The 24,387-nt window shown below is 51.7% G+C and overlaps 3 protein-coding genes across 4 annotated transcripts; 2 read left to right on the top strand and 1 right to left on the bottom strand.

The window, feature by feature from the left end:
- The first annotated feature begins 2,435 nt into the window (after positions 1 to 2,435).
- Rln3 (relaxin 3) lies at positions 2,436 to 4,833 on the top strand. The gene is made up of 2 exons (XM_075977896.1): positions 2,436 to 2,738; positions 4,125 to 4,833. Exons 1-2 carry the CDS (start codon positions 2,552 to 2,554, stop codon positions 4,361 to 4,363), a joined length of 426 nt encoding a protein of 141 aa, XP_075834011.1. The 5' UTR covers positions 2,436 to 2,551; the 3' UTR covers positions 4,364 to 4,833.
- A 69-nt stretch (positions 4,834 to 4,902) lies between these two features.
- Positions 4,903 to 17,266, top strand: Il27ra (interleukin 27 receptor subunit alpha). Of its 2 annotated transcripts, none has more exons than XM_075976649.1 (14): positions 4,903 to 5,044; positions 5,291 to 5,408; positions 6,337 to 6,494; positions 6,577 to 6,734; positions 7,789 to 7,945; positions 8,048 to 8,121; positions 11,311 to 11,494; positions 11,587 to 11,775; positions 14,012 to 14,113; positions 14,195 to 14,353; positions 15,968 to 16,093; positions 16,430 to 16,520; positions 16,650 to 16,743; positions 16,846 to 17,266. In XM_075976649.1, the coding sequence occupies exons 1-14, from the start codon at positions 4,957 to 4,959 to the stop codon at positions 17,020 to 17,022; spliced, it is 1,875 nt and encodes a 624-aa protein (XP_075832764.1). In that variant the 5' UTR covers positions 4,903 to 4,956; the 3' UTR covers positions 17,023 to 17,266. The 2 variants fall into 2 exon arrangements, with proteins under 2 accessions (XP_075832764.1, XP_075832763.1); XM_075976648.1 differs by having other exon boundaries at positions 4,903 to 5,056.
- A 600-nt stretch (positions 17,267 to 17,866) lies between these two features.
- On the bottom strand, positions 17,867 to 21,900 carry Palm3 (paralemmin 3). Its single transcript, XM_075977895.1, has 5 exons — positions 21,796 to 21,900; positions 21,195 to 21,337; positions 21,002 to 21,086; positions 20,107 to 20,152; positions 17,867 to 19,972 (listed from the first exon to the last, which is right to left on the bottom strand). Exons 2-5 carry the CDS (start codon positions 21,308 to 21,310, stop codon positions 18,102 to 18,104), a joined length of 2,118 nt encoding a protein of 705 aa, XP_075834010.1. The 5' UTR covers positions 21,311 to 21,337; positions 21,796 to 21,900; the 3' UTR covers positions 17,867 to 18,101.
- Between the last annotated feature and the right edge of the window lie 2,487 nt (positions 21,901 to 24,387).

Here is a 24,387-nt window from a genome sequence, read left to right as displayed (position 1 = left end):
CCTCCTGCCTCAGCTTCCTGAGGGCTGGAATATGTACACATATTCATGCAGATATGAGACCGTAAATATTAATATGTACACATATTCATGCATATATGAGACCCTGACTATTAATATATACACACATTCATGCATATATGAGACCCTGATTATTAATATATACACACATATTCATGCATATACGAGACCCTGAATATTAATGTATACACATATTAATGCAGAGATGAAACCCTGAATATTAATATGTACACATATTCATGCATATATGAGACCCTGAATATTAATATATACTCACATATTCATGCATATACGAGACCCTGAATATTAATGTATACACATATTAATGCAGAGATGAAACCCTGAATATTAATATATACACACATATTCATGCATATACGAGACCCTGAATATTAATATATACACAATATTCATGCAGATATGAGACCCTGACTATTAATATATACATATTCATGCAGATATGAGACCCTGACTATTAATATATATACATATTCATGCAGATATGAACCCTGACTATTTGTATACACACACATATTCATGCAGATATGCTTGCAGGTAAAGGCTTTTGCTGTCTAGCCTGAAGGCTTGCGTTTCATCCCCAGACCTACACCACATTGTGGAAGGGGAGAATTGATTCCCAAGTCTTGGAAAGTGTTCTCTGACCCCACACTCATGTCAGAGGATTAGCACAAGAACAGAAACATAAAAAATAGCTGAGCAATGGTGGCGCACGTCTTTAATCCCAGCACTTGGGAGGCAGAGGCAGGCAGATCTCTGTGAGTTCGAGGCCAGCCTGGTCTACAAGAGCTAGTTCCAGGACAGGCTCCAAAGCTACAGAGAAATCCTGTCTTGGAAAACATATATACATACATACATACATACATACATAAATCTGTTTTAAAAAAATCATTAAACTACAATCCAATAAAAAAATTCAGCCCTTCACAAACCCACATCTGTGGACTGCGGTGTGGCTCAGTGTCACTTTCTTTCTAAACGTGCCTGAGGCCCTGGGTTCATCTCCAGGACTTTAAAACACTAGAACTCTCGGTTGCGGGGAGGAGGCAGAAATCCTTAATAAATAAATAAATAAAAAATAAATAAATAAATAAAAACACTAGAACTCTGTGGATGGATACAAAGAAACGATGAGAAGGTGAGAGGCAGCAGTCATCCGAGATGGAAAGGAGAATGGTAACAGGTAAGATCCGGTAGGATCCAGTAGGATCTGGTAGGATTCGAAGAAGACACCATCCAGTCTCTGGCCTGAGGAAGAAAACAGCGGGAAGCCTCTTTATATCCACCCTTTAAATAGCACATATCAGGACTGAGGACCCTGCTCAGTGGGAGTGTTTGCTGCAAAAGCTTGAGGGCCTGAGTTCAAATCCCCAGAACCCACATTAAAAACTGGGTGTGGCCAGCCTGGTTTACAAGAGCTAGTTCCAGGACAGGCTCCAAAACCACAGAGAAACCCTGTCTCGAAAAACCAAAAAAATAAATAAATAAAAATAAAAAAAATAAAATAAAAACTGGGTGTGGCTCCTTTGCTGTGGATGTTGGAGACAGCCAGACCACTAGGCCACTCAGGAGGCTGAGGCAGAGGGATAGCAAGTCTGAGGCCAGCCTGGGCTCCGCAGTCACTGACGACGCAGTGTGCGGTTAGAATTCTATCTTTGCCGGGTTTTCTCAGCAATGAGGATTGAACCCAGGACAAATGCTCTACCTCTCTGTCTATTTATTATATGGGTGTGTGTGCGCCTGAGCGAGTTTATGTGTAGCATGCGAGTGCAGGGGCTGTGGAGGCCAGAAGAGAGCACAGTTGGCCCCCAGAATCCAGGGGAAAGGTCAAGGGTCACAGCTGTCCTGCAGAGTGACCTTTCTTTAATGTGTGCTTTTTATTGCTGTTCATGTCTATATATGTGCCTGTATGAGCATGTACATGCAGGTCCCAGAGGAGGCCAGATGGGGGCGTCAAATCCCCTGTGACTGGAGTTACAGGCAACCGTGAGCTTCCTGCTTTGGGTGCAGGAAACCAAACTTGGGCCACCTGGAAGAGCAGGACGCCTCTTATCTTCTGCACCAGTGCCATTTCTTTAGCTCCAGTGGAGATCTTGATGCTAGAGTTTGAGGTTAGCCAGGCTGGGAGATTGTCTATAAATAAATAGAAAGGGGAAGGAAGGAAGGAAGGAAGGAAGGAAGGAAGGAAGGAAGGAAGGAAGGAAGGAAGGAAGGAAGGAAGGAAGGAAGGAAGGAAGGAAGGAAGGAAGATAGGTAGCGGCTTACTCCTATAATTCCAGCACTTACTAGTTGACAAAGCACGAGAACTTCCCGGGTGCGGAAGGATGACAGAGAGCTGAGCCATGTCACCCTGTCTGCATGAAAGGTTATCTTTTGGCAAGGATTGGTAAAGGTCAGGTTGCCTCCCCTGTGAGGAAGATAAGTCAGCGGGAGGGGCTGAGATCCAGCCTGTATAAATGGGGGGACAGAGGTGGTGCAGAGAGAGCCACCTTGGTCGCAGGCATCTCAGCTGAGCATGGCAACCCTCGGGCTGCTGCTGCTGGCTTCCTGGGCTCTCCTTGGGACTCTGCAGCTGCAGGCCGATGCGAGGCCAGCGCCCTACGTGGTGAAGCTGTGCGGGCGCGAGTTCATCCGAGCGGTCATCTTCACCTGCGGGGGCTCGCGATGGCGCCGGGCGGATGTCTTGGCCCATGACTCTCTGGGTGAGTATGTGTGTGGCCTGGGTGGAGGATCACCCTGGAACAGGTGGGCAAAACAGAGGAGGGGTGTATAGCCAGACATGGCGCAAACGGGACTTTCAAATATTTGGGAAGTGGTGGCAGAAGTTTCCTGCATTTCAGGGCAGCCTGGGCTACAGATTAAGACCCAATCTTAAAAATTCAAAGTAAAAACAGGAGGTTTTGTGGAATAGAGTTCCTCTCTAGCCACACGCTGTGGGAGCACCTGCCTGGCCTTTGCGCTTCTGCAGGACCAGGGTGGTCCAGTTGTAGAGATGAAATGGCCAGAGCCAGCACCCTGGGTTTGCTGGCAGAGGAGTAAAGGTAGAGCCATCAGGCCACCTTTTCCTGAGTCCTGGCACCAAGCACTCAGCAGAGGTGCCACTGTCCCTGAGGCACCTGCTGAGGGCACAGCAGGTTTTGGAGCCTAGTGAGCAGGGCAGGTGGAGGGCTATGGGCACAGGGCTTGATTTTGCCACCTCCTGGATGCCCCTGCTCCCCCTTGGAGAGACAATTCCTGGTGAAATGGAAGACACAGCAGGTGAGATCTAGCAGAATTTTTTAAGGGTAGACAATTTAGTGGGTGGAGTAGGAGAGGCAAGGAGGGTGCAGCTCCTTAGAGGCAAGGCTTGCTGGCACATCAATGGCTAGAATCCCAACACTCTGGGAAGCTGAGGCAGGATGGTCACGAGTTCCAGCGCAGCCTGAGACTCTGTCCTCAGAAAACAAAACTGGGGAAGATGGCAGTGATGAGGACGGAGCGATGGTGGGTGATGGACGCGTGTGCAGATAGCCCTGCGCCTGGGTTAAAACAGTAGCCTATGGCCGAATGGCTGTGTCCTCACCTCACACGAGCTCACTGAGGAACCACCGGCTCATTTGGATAGTGGGTGGCAATAGCAGCAGCTCCGTGGCTGTCACCGAGGGGACCGAGGAAGTTAATGTGGCAAACGATCAAGTCAGTCAATAAATAATCAGGGTTCATTTGCGGCTCATTGTGTATCCGATTTTGTTGTGCCCTTGCTGGCGCTAAGCCTCCCACTATCGATAAAACTGAAGAGAGTAGGAGCTATTATTTCCCCCCACTTCATGGAAAAGAAAACTGAGCCTCGGAGAGGTAAGCTCATTTATGATTCTAAGTTAGGGAGCCTAGCTTCCAAATGCATTCTTTCGTCTACCTGGTCCACATTAAATAAAGAATAACATGAAATCCGTGACAGGAAAGTCGGGCTTAGTATTGAAACCAGTAACAAAGCCCAGGACCGCATGAAATAAAACTTTGGATAGCAACCTTGATTCTCAAGACCAGAGATACAACCTGGCCAGACAGGAGCCGGCATTCTGAGTTCTAACGCTTCCTCTGCTTTGCAGGGGACTTCTTCCCTGATGCAGAAGCCAATACGGACAACCTGGCCAGCGAACTGGACGAAGCTGTGGGCTCCAGCGAGTGGCTGGGCCTGACCAAATCCCCCCAGGCCTTCTATGGTAGTCGACCCAGCTGGCAAGGGTCGCCTGGAGCAGTTCGGGGCAGCAGAGATGTCCTGGCTGGCCTTTCCAGCAGCTGCTGCGAGTGGGGCTGTAGTAGGAGTCAAATCAGCAGCTTGTGCTAGGACCCGGGTCGGCCGATGGGGGCCGCGCCCGGTGTCTCCAACCTGCTGTCTGCGATGCTCACGAGCCTTCCTACGGGCAAGGCATTGCAGCCTCCGCGGTCTCCTCACAGACCTTCTGCCAAGACGCTACTAGCCCCACCTAGCTCCGGACCACACCCATACCCAGCCAAGAGGAAACTTGATCTTTATGGCTGAATTCTTCCCCTCCCCAACCCCAGCTCCAGAGAGCCCGGCTACAGCCAGGCTTCCACCTACCCAAACTGGCCACACTAAGAACCCATGTCCTGTCCAGTCCTAATTGCCGCCGCTGTTTCCTGGCCAGGCCATTGCAACCTACGCCCCCCTCCCCGCTCCTCTACGGTCGGTCCCCAACCCAAAGCACTCTGCTGCATGCAGACCCCAGGGCTGGGGACGCGAGGGCCCCAGTACTCAGGCTTTCCCACTACAAAATAAAGGTTCAGTTCTGAACATTTGCACGCGTGCGTGTCATTGCTGGGGGTGGGCGGATTTGGGGACTTCCCGCCAGGGGCGGGGTGTCTTCCTTCTTAGGCTGCAAGCCCCAGGCCTGGCGGTGCCTCTTGTCCCTGGGAACTATGAGCGGGCCCCGGGTTGCTTGCCTCACACATTTGGAGCTGCTGCTGCTGCCACTGCTGCCGCTGCTGCTTGGGACGCGGCCCCCGGGTGAGAGGCTTCGTGAGTGGCCGACTTGGGATCACAGTTTTAGGGCGGCGGGGACTAGGTGACAACAGAATGTAGCAGGATTGGGGAGGGGCCCGGGACTCCCTCTGCGCTGTCCCAGCACGTGCCAGGCCCTGGACTCGGGTCCGGCACTCTTGCAGTACCGGAGAATGAAGGCATCCACAGTCTGGCATGTTTAGAGCCCTCGGAACTTGATCGTGGCCCTCTCGGCCCTCTGCGCCCCCACAGGCAGCCCCGGCCCACTGCAATGCTACAGCGTTGGACCCTTTGGAAACCTGAACTGCTCCTGGGAACCTCTGGGCGACCTGGAGATTCCACCTGTGCTGCGTCTCCAGAGTCAGAAGTAGTGAGTAACCTGGAGTGGTCTGGGGAAACTGAGGCACGGGAAGTGGCCACTCGGATTGCAACTGGCTTTGGTTAAGAGGACCCCCGAGTCCTGCTACTGGGAATTTCTTCCACATTTTCAAGACCCTCAAGCCAGGTCCCACTCATTTCCTTACTGCATAACTCTGGACTAGTCACGCAGTAACTAGTGCCCCCCCCCAATGCAGTAATGATGGCACGTGCCTCCCATGATTGATTCTGTCCATCAATGCGCTAGGCACATGGCAAAGAAAAAATGCTTAGTACCAGGAAGCAGGTTTATATCGCCGTTCAACATCAGGCAGATAGCTTGACTTTTTCTAGCAGTTTACTTTACTCTATGAACACACCAGTCTAAGCCAGCATGGTTACGCACACCTGCAACCTCAGCACTAGGAGATGAGGCAGGAAGATCAGGAGTTCAAAGCCAGCCTCAGCTTCATAACCAGTGGCCAGCCTGGGCTTCTTGAAATCCTGTCTCAAAAAAAAAATCAGTCTAGTGCTTGGAATCACAATGAAAGTGGGTGCTGGGAGTGGGTAGGGTGCAGATGTGATCTAGAAACTCCATTCTAGTTGGACTAAGTAAGGGACAGTGATAAGGGCTTTGGGAGGAGGAATGGAGGAGGACGTTTCTGAGACATTCTTACTGTGTGAAGCTAGCCTCTAACAATCCTCCTGTTTCCATCTCCCGAGTGCTGGGATGACAGGGAACCGTCCCCTGGCCCACTACAGAGCTCTTTCAACACACACATGGACTGCAGGATTTTGGAGGAGTAACAGAGAGGTTAAAGCACTTGCCTGCCTCAGGTCGCACCGCTTTGACATAGAGCGGTGCTTCAGATGCCAGCAGCGCAGGTGCCAGGGCGCTTAGCCTGGGCCAGCCCGCGTCTCTTCCCCATCTCTCCCCACAGCGATCCCAAGAGAACCTGGGAGGTAAAGGTGCCTTCCAGGCAGAACTGGGTGATCATTCCCCGGGAACAGTTCACCGTGGCTGACGAACTCCACATCTCGGGGACACAAGAGGGCCAACCTCTCTGGTCCTCTGTCTCCGTGGACCTGGAAACCCAAAGTAACGCAGTGGGAGGGTGAGGCACAGTGCGGGGGGCGGGTGTAGTTGGAGGCCCTAACTCATGGTGCCCTCCTATTCACAGTGAAGCCAGGCCCCCCCCAGCTCCTCTCTGATGTGGACTTCTCTGAGGACGAACCCTTGGAGGCTGCTGTGCTGTGGAAACCACCTCTGTGGCCACCTCTTAAGGTTCTCCTCTGTCAATTCCAATACAAAAGATGCCAGGAGACAGAGTGGACTCAGGTGAGTGGGGGGGGGCTTCTTTCCCACCCTATCCCTGATAGATAGGATTCGACACCTGTCATGGAGTTACCCCCAAATCTCACATAGAAGGCCTCATAAGCAACTTTGTCCACTTGTTTCTGTTTTCTGTCTACTTAGCCATGCAGCCAGCTAGCTGGTCTCAGAGACGTGATCCTCCAGCCTCAGCCTCCCAATCCTGAACAGCAGGATTTCATTGCCACCTCTAGACACTGGGTATGGGGGGAGGGGGCAGTGAGACAAGATTTCACTGTGTGGTCCTGGCTAGCCTGAAACTCACAGAGATCCACCTGCCTATGCCCCCCATGTTGGGATTAAAGATTTGCACACACCTGGCCTGTATGAGTATCTTGATCAGTTAAAAAAATTTTGTCTTGGGCTGGAGAGATTGCTCAGCGATTAAGAGCACTGGCTGCTTTTCCAGAGGACCCAAGTTCAATTCCCAGCACCCAAACTGATGTCCTCTTCTATCATGTGGGAATACATCAAAGCATCCATACATAAAATAAAGATATTTAAAATCAAAGCAGGTTTTTAGAATTTTGTCTCAAAACAAACAAACAAACAAAAAAACCAAACAAACCATACTACAGCCGGGAAGATCACTCAGTAATCAAAGTGTTTGACACACAAACATGAGGTCCTGAGATCCCAGCACCCATAGAGGAAAGACAAGCATGGTAGCACCATGTAACCGCAGCAGAGGCAGACACGGGTGGATCTCAGAACTTACCGACCAGCCAGTCCAACGAATGAGCCAGCAAGAGACTTCGTCTCAAAAATGGAGACTAGCGAGATGACTTAGTGGGTAAAGGAAGGCACTTGACACCAACACCTGTATACGCGCTCATTCGCGCGCGCGCGCGCGCGCACACACACACACACACATGCAGGCACGCACACTCCGAGGGCCTGCTGTAAATATTCAGTACTAGAGGGCTTACCTAGTCTGTGCCAGACCCAGGGCCACAGCTTCGGGAAAAGAATTCGCCTCAGCACAGAGGGCTACCCCATCACTTCGCCATCCTTTTCCCAGCTGGAGCCACAACTGAAGACAGACCTGCTGCCTCCTGTTGAGATGCAGAACCTGGAACCTGGCACCAGCTACCAGGTGTCCGGCCGCTGCCGAGTGGAGAACGGAGGTCCCTGGGGCGAGTGGAGCCCGGACCTGTCCTTTCAGACGCCGTTCTTGGGTAAGGATGCCTCCTTTAGTGTTGCACTCCTGGGCCTCGGTCCACCACAGGTCAGGCAGCCTTGTCCATCTAACTGTACCTGCCTTTTCCTGTCCTCATCAGCTTTTAAAGATGTGTGGTTTTCGGGCGCCATCTGTGAGACAGCTGGCAACCGGACAGCCCTGCTTCTCTGGAAGGTAAGCGCCCAGTCCCAAGGTAGTTCTCTGCAGGGGTCTGGGAACGCCCGAGCAGCAGTGCCTTCCTCTGCTGCCCCCTGGAGGTTATTTCCTGAATTGCAGCGGTCTCTTGCAGTGCTGGTCCACCAACACCAGCAACTTGACAGAGATCTGAGGTGTTGGGCGGAATCCAGTATCCCAAGCAGAAGGCAGCAGAAATGAAAGTCTAGACTCAGGACATGAATTCAGTGCAGCTTGGCAAGATGTAACACTTGCGCTGCAAATCCCGTGCTGCCATCACACAGGTGGTAGAAGAAGGTGTCATAGACCTCCTGATTCAAGGTGGCTCACGCTTGTGATCTCAGTACTCAAAAGGCCGAGGCAGGAAGATTGCATGTTCAAGACCAGCCAGAGTCAGTGCAAGATCAGGACATCTTAGTCTGAAAGACAAAAAGATTTGATAGGGGAGCTCGGGGCTAGAGAGATGGCTCAGCAGTTAAGAGCACTGGCTGCTCTTCTCAAGGACCCAGGTTCAATTCCCAGCACCCACATGGCAGCTTGCCATTCTCTGTAACCACAGTTCCAGAAGATCTTACTCCCTCACACAGACAAACATGGAGGCAAAACACCAATGCACATGAAGTGAAATAAAATAAATAGAAGTGGGGGGGGGCCTCAGTGACAGAATACTAAGCGAGAATGTATGTGGTCCCAGGCTTCATGCTCAGCAATGAACAAATTTACTATTGAACTTCTAATGTCTGCTGGGCATGGATGAACTCTGAAAGGAATAAAACATATATGACCCTTGAGCCACACAATTAAATGCCATCCATTTAGTTCCACGTGTATTTATGCATGTATACATGCAGTATGTGAGGGTGCATGAATTTGAATGCATATATGTTTGGGCATGTGCACATGCATGTGCATAAGTGTATGCATTCCTGTAAATACATATGTGTGTATGTGTGTGTGGATGCATGTCTGCGTACATTTATACCCTCGAACTCACAGAGATCCACCTGTCTCTGTCTCCTAATTGGTGGTTTTAAAGGTGCTTGATATTGGTCCTTCCTAGAGTTTTCTGAAATTCACTTAAACTGGAATCACTTACACTTTTCCATCCTCGTAAGTTTCCACTGGGAGGAAGTAACAAAGCCCTAAGGGAGGGAGCCGGAGGTGTGCAGCAGGGCAGGAGCCCTTAATAAATATTTCAAAGTTCTTAGGTCCTACTGGGATGCAGGCCAGAATGCAGCTTCCCTAGAATGTCTGACTGAGGTCATGGGCTCTGTCTGCAGCTCTGTGTGAGCCAGATGCGAAGGTGCAGCTGTAATCCCAGCAATGGGAGGTGGGAGCAGGGGGAGCAAGGTCGTCTTTGCCTGTATATTGAATTGGAGGCCGGCCTTCTGTCTGTGAGGTCCCGTTTCAAAGAAAAGAGAGAAAACAAGGGGTGAAGTGCTAGGCAATCTGAAAGACAGCGTTCAATCCTAGGAACCATGTAAAGAGCGGGATGGAGCTGGAGGGATGGTCAGCACAGGCTGCTCTCGAAGAGCACCCAGCTTCAATTTCCAGAACCCACATCACATCTCAGCTCACAACTGTCTGTAGTAGCTTCAATTCCAGGGGATCCAATGCTTTCTTATTTATTTATTTATTTATTTATTTATTTATTTATTTATTTATTTATTATGCACACAATATTCTGTCTGTATGCCTCAAGGCCAGAAGAGGGCGCCAGACCTCTTTACAGATGGTTGTGAGCCACCATGTGGTTGCTGGGAATTGAACTCAGGACCTTTGGAAGAGCAGGCAATGCTCTTAACCCCTGAGCCATCTCTCCAGCCCTCCAATGCTTTCTACTAGTCTCTGAGAGTGCAGTTCTGCACGTGCAAGTAGAACACTCCTACACACACACACACACACACACAAAATAAACAAACCCGTTTGTTTTCCGCGCAGCCCTAACTGTCCTTGAAATCGCTCAGTAGACCAGGCTGGCCTTGAACTCAGAGATCCGCCTGCCTCTGCCTAACCCCAGCTGGGGTTAAAGGTGTGTGCCACCATGCTTGGTTAATAAATCTTGAAGCTACAAACAAGCAAAACCACAGTAAGCTGGTGCTGTGGCGTGTGTCCCAGCATGTCTCCAGTGAGAGGAACGGAGACAGAAGAGCTCCCTAGCTCTTGACGGTGAGAGAGAAGCCCCTAAAGATAAAAAGAGAAAGCCAACTCCTGAGAAGCTATCCTCTGCCTCCACACGTGTGCCATGGCAATGTGCACGCGTGCGCACACACACACACACTCACATAAAATAAAAAGAATTTGATATTTAAGATAAATGTTTCTGGGGCAGCTAGGAGAGCTTACTGCTCTTGCTGAGAATGTGAGCTTGGTTCTAAGCATCCACATCAGGCAGCTTTCAACTGCTCATAACTCCAGGGAATCCTCTGACTCCTTGGGTACTGAAGTCATGTGCACATACATAAACACACATAATCTCTTAAAAAATATAATATTAATTTGTGTATGCTTGCGCGTGTTTAAGTGTGTATATGAAGAGGCCAGAGGACTCTCATCTTTGCTCAGTTTTTGAGACATGGTTTTTCATTGTTCCTGTAACTTGCCAAGCAGGGATTAAAGGTATGCACCACCACTGCCTGGCCCATGTCCGGCTTTCTAAACATCTATTCTGGGGATTGAACTTGGGTCCTTATGGTTGCACAGCAAGCACTTTGCCAACTGAGCCACCTCCCCAACCCTGTGTATATACAGCTGTATTTCAAAAACATCAAGTCAGCAAACTCAAGTGCCAAGACCAGGGTGTTATTATTGTTGTTTTGTTTGTTTGCTTTTAAATTCTTGTTTGATTGCTATCTAAACCAAGATTAGCAAGGGCAGAATGAGGCAGGGCCCTAGGTGCAGGATCAAACTATCTTTATGTAAAATTGGTACTCTGCTTGCAGGGTCACATTTAGCCCAGGCTGGCCTCGAACTTGTGGCACCTCCTCCTGCCTCTGCCTCCTGAGTACTGAGATTACAGATGTGACACCAGGCTCCTCCTTAAACTCCATGCCTTCATGGCTGTCTCCTTGCCCTCCCTAGGCCTCTTTTGTAAACTCTGAGACTCATGAGCTGCCGCTCTGCCTGACTTAGCAGGTGCCTTGCCATCATCATAGTGGGGGATGCTAACTACAACTTTTCCTCCCTTAGAACCCAGGACCCTCCGTGCAGGGAACTTACAGAGTCGTGTTTGGGGTTGGAGATGTTACTATGACTCAAGAAGAGGTCCCTTGCTGCAAGTCCTCCATCCCCACACTGATGGAGTGGGCTGTGGTGTCCACTGTCAGCACCGCCAACAGGACGCTTCTCACCAATCTGTCTTTGGTCTGCTTGGGTAAAATGACATGAAATGTCTTCTGCCCAATATCTTGGGGGACAAGATAACCTTCCTGAATGAACAGTCAAGATATCTCCCCCTGCTTCCAGCTCCAGAATCTGCCCCCCATGGTGTGGTCGTCAGCAGCATTGATGGGAGCTCAGGGTTACTGGTGACCTGGCAACAGGGGACCGGGGAACCGTGGGAGTATGTGGTAGACTGGGCTCGAGATGGTGACAGCCTGGACAAGCTCAACTGGATCCATCTCCCCACTGCAAACCTCAGCGCTCTGCTACCAGGTTAAGCCCTGGGACACCTGGGATCCCATCTACACCGGTATAGGGGCTGTTGCCAGAGCAAAATACCTGGGGCTGGACACTTAGAAAGAGATTTGTTTAGCTCCCGGTTCTGGAGGACCCAGAGCATGGTGCTGACTCTATGGGCTGCTTTCTGGCAATGGTGCCCTGGTGGGAGTCTGTGCCAGAGAGAGGTCACCTGTTGGCACAGGAAGTCAGATAATGTACAAATTGTAACGTTATGGTGCTAAAACTCCATAGGCCATCAAAGGCTTCTGGACCGAGACTTGGTATTTGGATGTGTGTCTCAGGTATGAAGAAGAAAACGAGGCTTTGGGAGAGAAACATAGGTTAGATTCTCAAGCGTACGTGTTCACTGAATGAAGAGAGGAGTCCTAGCCCATAGTGGTCTACACCTGACCTCAGGAGGCTGAGGCAGGAGGATCACTATTTACTAATTTTAGGACAGCCTGGGTGAGGAGAGAGAGAGAAAGGGGGAAAGTGAGGGAGAGTGAGGGAAGTAGGGAGGAGGAATGAAGGAGGGAGGGGTGGGAAGAAGGGGAGGAAGAAAGAGAAGAGGACTGGATAATGATTCTAGAACATTCCTTCTTTGGCCTGCTTGACTGGCACAGCAGTTTAGAGGCAGGTCTTTAGGAGCGTGACTCCCCTGAGTGGAGTGTCACTCATACGCAGGTCTGTGTCCACAGCCTCAGTGGCCTGCACTTTTATTTCCTGGCCTCGGGGCAAAATCACACTGTGGTCACTGACAGAGCCAGCACACCTGAGCACGGATGCTGGACCAGTAGTGAAGAGGGCTGAGCTGTGCTCTCTACTTCCCCACACTGAGACATGCAGAGCCTTGCTTCCCTACTCTGGGGACTTACTTATTTTATTTACTTATTTTTTTTTTGTTTCTGTTTTGAGTTTTTTGAGACAGGGCTTCTCTGTGTAACCCTGGCTGACTTGGAACTCACTCTGTAGACCAGGTTGGCCTTGAACTCATAGAGAATCTACCTCGGGGCTGACTTTAAAGGTGTGCGCTATGATGCCTGCCTTCTTACTCCCCTGTTTCATAAATTATTTATGTGTATGGGTGTTTTGCCTGAATGTATGTTCTAAGTATGTAGAGTACCCATGGAGACCAGAAGAAGGTAGTAGGTCCCTGACCTGGAGCTACAGATGGTTGTGAGCTGCCATGTGGGTGCTGGGACCCGAACCTGTGGTCCTCTAGAAGAGCAGCCAGTGCTCTTAACCACAGAGCCATTTTTCCAGGCCCTTAATCCTTTTGTCGTTTTTGAAATGGTGTCTCACTGGGCAGTCCTGGCTGGCTGGAACTTCCTGTGTAGACCAGACTGGCCTGGATTAAAGATGTGTTATCATTACACCCAGATATTATCTTAGTTTTTTTTTTTTCAAAACAGGGTTTTTCTGTGTAGCAGCTCTGGCTGTCCTAGAACTTGCTTTGTAGACCAGAATGACCTTGAACTCACAGAGATCCGCCTGCCTCTGCCTCCCCGAGTGCTGGGATTAAAAGTGTGTGCCACCACCGCTCAGCTTTATTTTAGTTTTTAGTCTATTCTTTTTTTTCTCCCCACGTAGTCTGATGTATCCCAGGCTAGCCTTGCATTCACTAACCAAAGATGATCTTGAACTTCTGACCCTCCTGTATCCACCCTTCAAGTGATGGAATTCCAAGCACGTGTCCCTATACCAGTGCCTTTAATCCTAGCACTCAGAAGGCAGAAGCAGGCGGATATCTGTGAGTTTGTGGCCAGCCTGGTCTACAGAGCAAGTTCCAGGATAGGCTCCAAAGCTAGAGAGAAACCCTGTCTTGAATAAACAAACAAACAATAAAGTAAAATGAGAGTCTGGAGAGATGGCTCAATGACCAAGAGTCGTACTGCTTGTATTGAGGATTTAACTAGGGTTTTGTGCAAGCCAGGCAGGCACTCTGCCCACTGAGTCATAGCCACAGCCCTGCTTCTCAGTTCCTGGAGGCATAGTCTCTCTGTGTAGCTCAGCCTCAGGGCGCCACAGGTGCAAGTCACTGCATACCACTGGGATTGGTCCCGTCCTGGGCTGTTTATATCTTGCTTCTCTTCCCCTCCAGTCTCAGGTCTCATTGGCACTTTGTGGAACAGCCTCCCCTAGGGGCCCAGATGACAGCTCCCACGGCTCTGGCTCTGCGCTGGGGAGAGAGAACCAGCTGTAAATGTTCTCTTCTTCCTGTTCCCCCCAGGGGATTTTGAAGGAGGGGTCCCCTATCGAGTTACAGTGACAGCAGTATTCCCTGGGGGGTTAGCTGCTGCCCCCTCAGTTTGGGGATTCACCAAGGATTTAGGTAAGAAGTGGCGCTGGAGGATGAGGGAGGGGCCTCGTTCGTGGAACTGCGGAGATACTGATACGCCCAGTTTTTTCACAGTGCCCCTTGCTGGACCAGCAGTTTGGCGACTCCAAGATGACCCCCCAGGGACACCTGCTGTAGCGTGGGAAGAGGTACCAAGATCCAAACTCCGAGGCCGGGCTACTCACTATACCTTGTGCATACAGGGTGAAGCCATCCCCACCGTCTGCACGAATGGTGAGCTTCCTGTCTCCGGTCCCTTCCTGTATCCCCCAAAGATCCACTTGTCATCCACGCTGTCCCTACTTTCCCAGTTCCTGGGAATTCTATGTCACTAAGTTCCCAGAGAACAGCAAATGTCTTGTCTACCTCTGAAATGGACTTACTGAGACATTAAAGACAAAGGCTACAATCTGTCCTCACTGACAGTGATGGTACCTGTCATATTTCATTAAGTGAAAAGTATAAAAAGGACCGCAGATTCTGAGATAGCTTTGTTTTTGATAAAAGGCCCAACATTGAGCAAAGCCAAGGCTCAAATATGCCAAGAAATTTCTCTCAATGTTAACAGGGCTTGTAGAATTGCTTGTGACTTTTATTTTCTTCTGTTTCCCTTGAGATTGGCTAATGTTTTTCTATAATAACACATTCCTGGGTCTGGAGCAAAATTCAACAGTTAAGAGCACTGACTGCTCTTGCAGAGATCCTGGGTTCGGTTACCAGCATCTAAATAGTAGCAAACAGCCTCTGTCCTCGGGTGTCGGTGTATCTGACGCCCTCTTCTGGTCTCCACTGGCACCACATGCATGCGGAGCACAGATAGACATTCAGGCAAAACACCCATACACCTAAGAAAAATCTAAAAGATTGTTATGGGGTTGGCTGGTGCCTCAGCATAGAGTTCCTGTCTGGAATTCCCCAGTGAGGGGCTGGGGTCGGGTTCAGCAGAAGAGCAAGTGTCCAGCATGTGCAAGGCCTTGGGTTTTACCCCCATCACTGAAGAAACAAAATTGTTATTCTTTTCTTCCTAACTATAAAAGTTATCCGAACTTGTTACAAAGTTTGACTCACGGGCCTGTGAAATGGCTCACCAAATTAATACTCCCGCCATTGGGTCTGACGACTTGAGTTCAGCCGCATGGTGGGAGGAATGAACCAGCTCCCACATGGCCTCCAAACCTGTGCCATCACACAGAGACTAAGTCCTCGTGGGGACACCCCAGGGACATCATGATCTCTTCTTGCTCCCATTCGGGAAGCTTTCCTGAATACTGTGCACACATGGTTACAGTGGGTTTGTGAAACTTGAATGATTTTGTTTATTGAGACAGGGTCTCCCTTGATCTCAACCTGACCTGGAAATGACATTCTGAGTAACTGGAATGACAGGCACACACTACTGTGCTCTGGACCATTTCCTCCCTCCTCAGGGCTGGGGATCAAACTCTGGGCCTTGTGCATTGGAGGCAGCGCTCAGGCAGCTGACTTCCCAATGGAAGATTCATGTAGACAGTGGAGAGAGCATCCAACCGTCACATGGCGCTCAGAGATGTTCACAAAATGAGGGGTCAGAGATTGGTTAAGGAAGTGATAGTGCACAGAATTCCAGATCAGGGGCTGTGAGATGGCCCCTACCATGAAACCCAAGACACCTATGGTGGAATAGGTGGTGAGAAACGACCTCTGACCTCATGTGTGCCATGACATGCATAGGGGCAAGCCCCTCAGAGAATAATAGAATGCCACATAAATAAACAAAGAACACTGAGACAGCCATGCGGAAGGTGTAGACAGCGTGGTGTGTGCAAATGACTTCACTGCTCCCCCAACTTCTTTGGTTGTGTCCTTCAGTGAGCTGTAATACCCAGACCGTCACTCTGCGTAGCCTTCACTGGGGTTCCTTCAAGCTGTGGGTGACGGTGTCCACCATTGCAGGACAGGGCCCACCGGGTCCTAGCCTTCGGCTTCACCTACCAGGTACGATGGGGCTACCTGTCCACTTCCGGCTAGGGGTGTCTTGAAGTCATGACACGGGCTTCACTGGTGGATAGCTTCTGATGGAGAGGATTATGTATAGGATAATACCGAGGATGGAACCGAGGACCACACCCCGTTTGCCCCAGGGTACTCTGCGTCTTCTAAATGCTGTTGTATTATCCAATGTATGTCTGCAACAGCGTTCCCCCAACCCTGCCTCTGCCTGTCAGCACACCCCTATATCCCTAAACCCCTCACCCCCTTCGTCATGATGGCTGCTCCCAAAGCCCTTATTCAAGATGGCTGTCTAGTCCTCCGTATCCTCCCCACCCACAGACAATGAGGTCAGATGGAAGATTCTGCCTTGTGTCCTGTCCCTATGGGGCTTGCTCCTGGCGGGTTGTGGCCTGAGCCTAGCCGCCACCAGGTAAGGCTTTTAGATATGGGGTCTCTTCTCTGTTGGGGGTTCAGCAGCTAAACCTAGGGTGGGTGGCCTCAGGGTTCAGGAAGTAATGGATTCTAGCAACATGTTTGCCACCGGGTCCCTACTGGCCAGGTGCCTCCACCAGCGATACAAGTTGCTTCCTCAGTGGATCTGGGAGAGAGTTCCTGACCCTGCCAACAGCAATTCTGGGCAGCCTTACATAAAGGTGAGAAGTTGCCAACTGTGGGACCACCACTCTCTAACTGGAGGATGCCGGGGCAAGTGGGGTCGGGGAGGACCGCCATATGTCAAGTCTCCATCTCCCCAGGAGGTGAGCCTGCCCCAGCCACCCAAGGAAGGACCCATCCTGGAAGTGGAGGAAATGGAGCTGGAACCTATTACTGAGCCCCCTCCAGCCTCTGCCCCTCTACACTCCGGATATGAAAAACACTTCCTGCCCACACCAGAGGAGCTGGGCCTCGGGCCTCCTGTCTCTAGGTTCTAGCACATTCTGCTTCAGGTTGGGGGCTGTGCCCCTGTTCTGGATTAGACCTTTTTATTTGTAGTTTTCCGAGACAGGCTCTCACTACGTAGCCTCGGTTGGCCTGGAACTCAGATTCACCTGGTTCTGCCTCCTGCGTATGGAAATCGAAGGTTGTGCCACCAGACCTAACCGATTCTTCGTTTTCTAGCCCCTGCATCTTGGACGCCTTTGTGTTCCTGTAGAATTAATATTCTCACTGACCCGATCCTTTTGCTGTTGTCTTCTTTATTGTGTTGGAGTCTTGTTCCAGCCGTGATCTCCTGCTGCAGCAGCCCAGTGCTGGGATATAGGTGTGTCATCTCACCCAGCCACAACCTTTGATTCTAGTAAGACCTACTCCCAGGCAGTATAAAAGGAGGTGATTCCAGCTCAAAAGACACACTCCAGAGTCTGGAGAGATGGCTGAGTTGTTAAGAGCCCTTGTTTTCTTGCAGACCAGTTTGGTTCCCTGGCCTTGCAGAGGACCCAGGTTCAGTTCCCAACACCCAGAGGTTGGCTCAGAGTCACTTGTAACTCCAGTTCTAGGGAATCTCTCAGTGCCCTCTTGTGGCTCCCTGAGCACTCACATTCACGGTTATACACAGGCAAACACTCACACACAGAAAATATAAACAAGCCAGGCAACGGTGGTGCACGCCTCTAATCCCAGCTCTTGGGAGGCAGAGACAGGTGGATCTCTTGAATTCGAGGCCAGCCTGGTCTACAGAATGAGTTTCAGGATAGCCAGGACTACACAAAGAAATCCTGCCTCAAAAAAGGCCAGACAAAACAAAACAAAAAGAAGACACACAGTCAGGCTGCCAGAGTGCCTTAACATTTAATTTTCAAGTATAAAGGCTTCATTGCAGAAGGGAGTCAGGGCCACAGGCAGTGGGCAGGGAGAGTCTAAAAGCCCAGGTGTAGGTAAACACAGGGGCCTGCTGGCTCCTGGGTACCACCACCAGTCCTATGGTACCCTGTCTGTGCCTGGGACCTTCTGCTGGATGCCAGGCAGCGAGGTAGCTGTGAGAGGAGTAGGGTGCTGGGCGGCAGGCGTAGGCTCACATGACCACACAACACTGGCACGTCTTTTGCTTAGGGCCACTAGCCTCTTTGGCCTCAGCTAGCTCAAGCTGCCGGGCAGGTGCATAGGTAGGTGCAGGGTGGTCACCTGGGTTGGTGCTGGACACCTCCTGATGGAGCAGTGGCTGGCTTTCCACGGGCTGCTCCGCTGCTGGGGTCTCTGCCAAGAGTGGGGTGGCATCCCCGGGGGGACCCTCACTCTCAGCACAGGGCTGAGGCTCCCTGGCTGTCTCTTCCACGGTTCCTTCTTGCTTCTCCAGGCCTTGCAGTCCTTGTTCCTCTAATGTGGGCTTCTCATGAACCGAAAGAGGGGTCCCTGACTGGCTGGCATCCTCCACCAGAAACTCTGCTCCTTCACTGGGTTTGTCTTGCTCTTCTGGGCTCAACTCCTCCTTGGTGCCTGGGGTCTTCTCTGCTTCTGATGACAGCTCACTGCCTCCTGGGTCTCTATCCAATAACGTCTTACTTCCTCTAGTTTCTTCACCCAATGAGCCCTCACCGCCTGGCTCCTCATCCAATAGCTCCTTACTTCCTCTAGTTTCTTCATCCAATGAGCCCTCACCGACTGGCTCCGCATCCAATAGTTCCTTACTTCCTCTAGTTTCTTCATCCAATGAGCCCTCACCGCCTGGCTCCGCATCCAATAGCTCCTTACTTCCTCTAGTTTCTTCATCCAATGAGCCCTCACCTCCTGGTTCTCCTTCCAAAAGTTTCTCGTTTGTTTTTGACTCTCTGTCCAATGAGCTCTCACCGTCTTTCTCCTGGTCTGATGGAAGCTCACTTCCTCTTCTCTCTGGGTCCAGGGGGCCCTCTGGTTTTCTCTCTGCCACCAATGGCGTCTCAGTGGTGGCTGGCTCTTCCTTGCCTCCTTTTTCTGCTTCCAGTGGCTCTCTATCTTCCTTCTCTCTCACCGCCTGCTTTTCCTCATCTGTTGTTACCTCTGCCGCAGGGGGGCTTTCACCATCCTTTTCCTCCCCCTTTTCTGCCTGGCTTCCCTCTCTTTCCTGGACTGGCTCTGGCACCTCGGCTGCTCCACCTCTCTCTACCTTGAGCTTTTCTGCCATTCCCCTCTCTTCCGAGCCCTCTGATTTCTTCACCTCCCAGGATTCTCCACTGCCTCCCAACTGTGCTTCCATCAAAGCCTCAGGTCCTCCCTCACAGCCTACCCCTGGAGGCGCTTCCAAGCCCTCCATCAAGAGCTCCTCCCAGTCTTCGCTGAGGGCTACTCTCTCCACCCAAATGAAGGACCCCTCCTCTCCTCCAGGGCCCCCCTGCCCAACACCTTCAGGACTATCCCTGGAAGCACCTTCCTCTTTTCTGGAAGCTTCAGCCTCACATTGCTCCTGGAGCCTCGGGGGACTGGCTTGTGTGGCCTCTGCATCCCTGTCTGTCTCCCCTGTGATGTCGGAATCACTGCCTCCCAGCCCCTCCCAGACCACCTCCACCACACCCCTCCCCTCCTTCACCCAAGCGGGGAGCTCAGGGCTGCTAGTGCCCTGCCTGGACTCAATGGCCTCCAGCACTACTTCTTCCACCTTGGCCTCCAGCTCCTCGCCCGTGGGGGCTGTGGCACTGTTCTCAGTGGCCCGAAGCCCAGCCCAAACCACCTCCACCACACCATCTCCTTTGGCTTGAGTGATACTCGCTGCCCCTGGGCTGGGCTGCTCTGGAAGGGGCCTATGCCCAGGGCAGGGGCCATTGGCTTCTGAAGAGGTCCCTATGGCCTCAGGGGATGGCCTCAAGGCTGGCAGAACCTCACTGAGCTCCTCCCTGGGATCAGTGGGGGGCTCGGGGGACATGCCCACTGGACCAGCTGGCAGGGAAGTTCTCTTGTCCACATCACTGAGGCCTGGGGGAATGAAGGGAGGAAAGGGTAGGGAGGTCAGGATGATAGGAGGATGAAAAGGACCCTCATCCCAGATTCCTTTGGGTCAAGTGATCTGGTGGTGGCTGTTCCCTAGACCTCGGGATTCCAATACTTACCTACAGGACCTGCCTCCATGGTGGGCTGAGAGAGAGGTCGGGGACCCTGCAAGAATAGAGACACAATCAAATCAGCCCTGGTTTGTGCGCCGCCTGCTTCACTAATACCATGTTAATACTTCACTGACCAGCTTCTGAGGTTGCCATAGACAAAGGATTCCTGGGGGAGGGATGGAGCCCAGCACCTGGGGCACTCAAGGCCGCCAGTGCAGCACAGCTGAGCTGTGTTCCCAACCTGAGAGGACCTGACACAATCAGACTTTAAGTTCTGATGGGAAGAGGAAAATCAGCATAACAACAAATAACCACATTGGGAGTGGGGGGAGAGAAAGGAGCAATGATGGAAAAAGAAGCCGGGAGCGATCTGGGGGTGTCAGTGTTTGCTGCAGAGACAAGCCTGGGCACGGCTTCTGGAGGGGGTGTGTGTGCTCTGTCCAGAGTGCTGAGCTGGAGACAGTTGTTCCAGGCTAAGGAAACAGAAAGGTTGGGGAAAGGAAAGAGGCAGTGTGACCCGCAAGGGACGACAGAGAGAGGTGAAGAAACTGGGGCAGCTGAACACACCTGCATGCACACAAACTCCCTTTGTGAGCAAGGCATGGGTGAGAGAAGCCTGGGAAAGCTGAGCGGGAAGATCGCGAGTTCAAGGTCACACTGGGGTAGTAGTTTTAAATTATAATCTAGCCGGCCCCTCCCAAAAGCGCTTCTGAGTTGGTATTTCCATTTTAGGAATAGAGCAACTAAGGTCTAGACAAGAAAATCAACTTCCACAGGGACACAGAGTAAAGTACCGGTGAGTGGGTTTGACTGCACTCTTGGAGAGAGCCTCCTCTGCTGAGTCCCGTTCCACCGCTGCTGGCCACACCCCCTCCTCCCCACCCTTTCCAGCCCCTCTCACCTCTCTGCGCCACACGGGCCTGCCAGCAGGTCTGTGTTGGGCACCTGTGGACGCACTCTGCAACAGCTGCAGTTGGGACTGGAGTCTGAGGGAGAGAGGAAGCCGCTGGAAACCGGGCAGGACTAAAACTGCTTCATTTCTGAGGGTAGTCAAAGGCTGGGGCAGGGCTCAAAAGCAGGGATTCCCGACTCACGAAAACAAGCTGTCTTCCAGATTACGAATTCGAGCCTGGGCCTGTCCCTCAGGCGACTGCGGGTCCTTGGAGGCCAGGTCCTCCGGCCGCTCTGGTCCTTCAGCCGCCCCATCCATGAGCCAACGTTCTCGGAGAGATTTCCTCTGGACATGGGAAGGGAGTCCGGGGCTGGCCACTGGAAGCCTACCTCCCCACCCATTGCTTGCAACTCCCAGAGGGCACATCCATCAGGCTGGAAGACATGCCCATATCTTGTCCCCCAACACCTTGCCAGCAAGTAGCCTTCCCAAACAGAGACACAAAACCATTATTTTTCCAGCCTGCCCAGTCGACTGGCCCAGCCAAGCTCAGAAAGACCTCCCAATGCGCCCCTCTCCACCCCAGCGTTGACCTAAGGCTCCTTTCATCACATCCAAACTGGGAGAAGCCCTTCACCTTCCCCATACTCTTCCAGAGTGGGGCAGCTGTCTCCATGGCTACCTTTCGCTCGCCTCCTCTCCATCTCCCCCTCCCCAAATTGGACAGAGGTTCCTATTGTCTCTCAGTCGGCCTCACAAAGACATCCCCACTTCACTGCAGGGGCTGGACGGGAGTCCCCAACCTTGAGCCGCTCCACGCGAAGTTTCTCTTCCTCCAGCTCCCGACGCGCAGCGCCGATCTCCTCCTGCAGTCGCCGCTTTTCCTGAGCACACACGACCCAGAGCTGCGGGCGGGCCCAGTGCCGCCCTTCGCCCGCCTCCTCGGGGCTCCCGGGGCTCCCGGGCCTCCCGGGCGTCCTCCCGCGGGCGGGGGCCGCAGAGCGCTGACTCAGCAGCGGGAGGGGCGGGGCGGAGCGGGGCGGCACCAGGCGGCCGCGCCCTGATGCTGCGGAGGCCCGGCCACGCCCAATGGTGGTCCACAGATGGGGGCATGGGGCGGGGCTTAGGAATGGGGACTGGGGTTTGGGGCTTCTAAGATGGGATGACCAGGCGAGGTGAGGCGCACACGTTTGTAACCCCAAGACACAGGAGGTGGGGGTATGATGGTCTCCATGAGTTTCATGCCAGTCTGGACTACACAGGGAGTAGTAACTCAGAGGCTACTTTGGGTCAAAAGACCCTGCGACAAAAAATTATGTAAAAAGCGGATTTAAGGGTATAAAGATATGTGGGTCTAGATGTAGGGAAAGTGCTAGTGAGATGGAGTTCAAAATGGGGGTGCAGAGGTAGACATCCAGAAACTCAGGCATAGAGGTGGAGGCAGAGATGAGGTACAAAGAGGGAAATGCGGTTAGATGGGCTGCAGAGATCGGGTTCAGAAATATGAATGAGGTGATAGTGGACCACTTAAAGTTGGGGTGCTCAGGAGTGGGGTCCAGAAAAATGGGGTTGGATGAGGTGGGAAAGTTAGTAAATTAAGTACAAAAAAGAGGGTTAGAAAAATGGAGGGGTACACCAGGTGACCAGAGACTTGGGGTACAGAGGACCTCCAGGGTTGAGGTGCAGAAGTAGGTTACAAAGAGTTGGGGCACTAAGAGGTAAAGTCTAAGATGAGGTGAAGAGAGACGGGGTGCAGAGTGGAAGTCAGGGAAATGGAGCACGGAGGTGGGGATTAGAGAAACAAGGGCGCCGAGGTCAGGGTTCAGGGACTATATATAGAACACAGGTTTTGGCACACGCCTTTAATCTCAGCACTCGGGAGGCAGAGGCAGGCGGATCTCTGTGAGTTCGAGGCCAGCCTGGTCTACAAGAGCTAGTTCCAGGACAGGCTCCAAAGCTACAAAGAAATCCTGTCTCCAAAAAACCGAAAGAAAAAAAAAAAAGAACATAGGTTTTCTGCGACGGGCAGTGCTGGCACACACCTTTAATCTCAGCACTTGGGAGGCAGAGGCAGGTGAATCCTAGTGAATTCAAGGCCAGCCTGGTCTACCAAGCAAGGTCTACCAAGGACAGCCAGGACTGTTATACACAAAAACTCTTGTCCTAAAAACAAAACAAAACAAAAAACAAAAAGAAAGAAAGAAAATAGGTTTTAGAAAGGGTTCTGAAATGTAGGGTGCAGAAATATGGGGTGCAAAGTTGGTTTGGAGAATAAAGGTGCACAGTGCTAGTGAGAAATAGGGAGGGCAAAGATGAGGGTGCAGAGAGCTGAGGTCCGGAAATCGGCTAGTGAGGAGCGGCGTGCAAAGAGGGCTGTCAGAGAAATGAGAGGTAGAGGACACACAGGTAGACCAGAAGAACAGAGCTCATAGGATGGGGTTCCCTAAAATAGGACTCCAAATAAGGGGTACGGTATATGGAGATTTAAGAGGTAGGGAGGTTGAGTGTCACTGGAGAAGGTGTTTCTGGAGGTGCCAAAAGACAGGTGCCCTCCATTCCGGCAGTGACAGGGACCGGACACAGGAGCTGCCTAAGGGGCTCCCTGGACAGATTGGAGCTGAAGGTGCAGCTCAGTTCTTCATAGATCCAGACTCGCTTCCTCTGGGGTAAACATTCCCTACCCTGATGGAGCGGGGCAAGAAGAAGCCTCAGGGTTCTGGAGTGTGACACTTACAGCGATGACCTCCAGCCTCTGTCGATAGAGGGCGCTCTCCGCCATGACCCTGTGGAGAGAGTGGCCGGGCTGAAGAGGCGTTTCCTAGGGACTCCATCCCTCAGCAGGCTGGCTCCTAAAAGTCCTTTCCCAATTAAGACCCCTGGGCTGCCAAGAAAGAGCCCGGAGCTTTGTCTGTGTTTCCCCCTCTCCACCAGGGAAGCGCCTGGGAGCGGACTGGAGTCTGGATGATGGAAATGAGAGGCCAAGACCATCAAGCTAAGGCTGAGTCTCACATCTTTCTCAGCCTCAGGCTCACCTGTGAAACCGGGCAGGGATAGCTTGACCTCAATCGTGCAAGAGAGCAACCTAAGCAGTTTCCACACTTAATTCAACTTCTGCATAACTACAATAACTATTACAAACAACCACAGACATACTCAAGTCCTGCCAGGCTCCAAAGAGGCTGTGTGTCTCTTGTTAGCCCCACGCCTTCTCTGAACCTCAGCTTCCACCCTTAAGCACTAGGGTGTGGAGTATGAGGGAATGTGGGGGAGAGAAGTGACCATTAATCCATTACCATGGTAACTCACAACTGTCTCTTTTCCACTTGTCTACCCTCTTCCTGCTGGGGGCAAGGGTCACTGGGCCATCCTGCCTCACTGAGGACTTTGAGCTCCAA

Source organism: Microtus pennsylvanicus, chromosome 6 (genome assembly GCF_037038515.1).
Source record: "Microtus pennsylvanicus isolate mMicPen1 chromosome 6, mMicPen1.hap1, whole genome shotgun sequence".
Taxonomy (NCBI): Eukaryota; Metazoa; Chordata; class Mammalia; order Rodentia; family Cricetidae; genus Microtus; species Microtus pennsylvanicus.
This window is presented reverse-complemented; position numbering and strand designations above follow the sequence as displayed.

Coding starts and splice junctions, on each gene's coding strand:
- Rln3 (XM_075977896.1), top strand. CDS start 2,552: ATGGCAACCCTCGGGCTGCTGCTGCTGGCTTCCTGGGCTCTCCTTGGG. Junction 2,739..4,124: donor CTTGGCCCATGACTCTCTGG/GTGAGTATGTGT, acceptor TCTGCTTTGCAG/GGGACTTCTTCCCTGATGCA.
- Il27ra (XM_075976648.1), top strand. CDS start 4,957: ATGAGCGGGCCCCGGGTTGCTTGCCTCACACATTTGGAGCTGCTGCTG. Junction 11,776..14,011: donor CCTCAGCGCTCTGCTACCAG/GTTAAGCCCTGG, acceptor TGTTCCCCCCAG/GGGATTTTGAAGGAGGGGTC. Junction 14,114..14,194: donor GGGATTCACCAAGGATTTAG/GTAAGAAGTGGC, acceptor GTTTTTTCACAG/TGCCCCTTGCTGGACCAGCA.
- Palm3 (XM_075977895.1), bottom strand. CDS start 21,310: ATGGATGGGGCGGCTGAAGGACCAGAGCGGCCGGAGGACCTGGCCTCC. Junction 20,153..21,001: donor GGCCCGTGTGGCGCAGAGAG/GTGAGAGGGGCT, acceptor CTATTCTTGCAG/GGTCCCCGACCTCTCTCTCA. Junction 19,973..20,106: donor CATGGAGGCAGGTCCTGTAG/GTAAGTATTGGA, acceptor TCATTCCCCCAG/GCCTCAGTGATGTGGACAAG.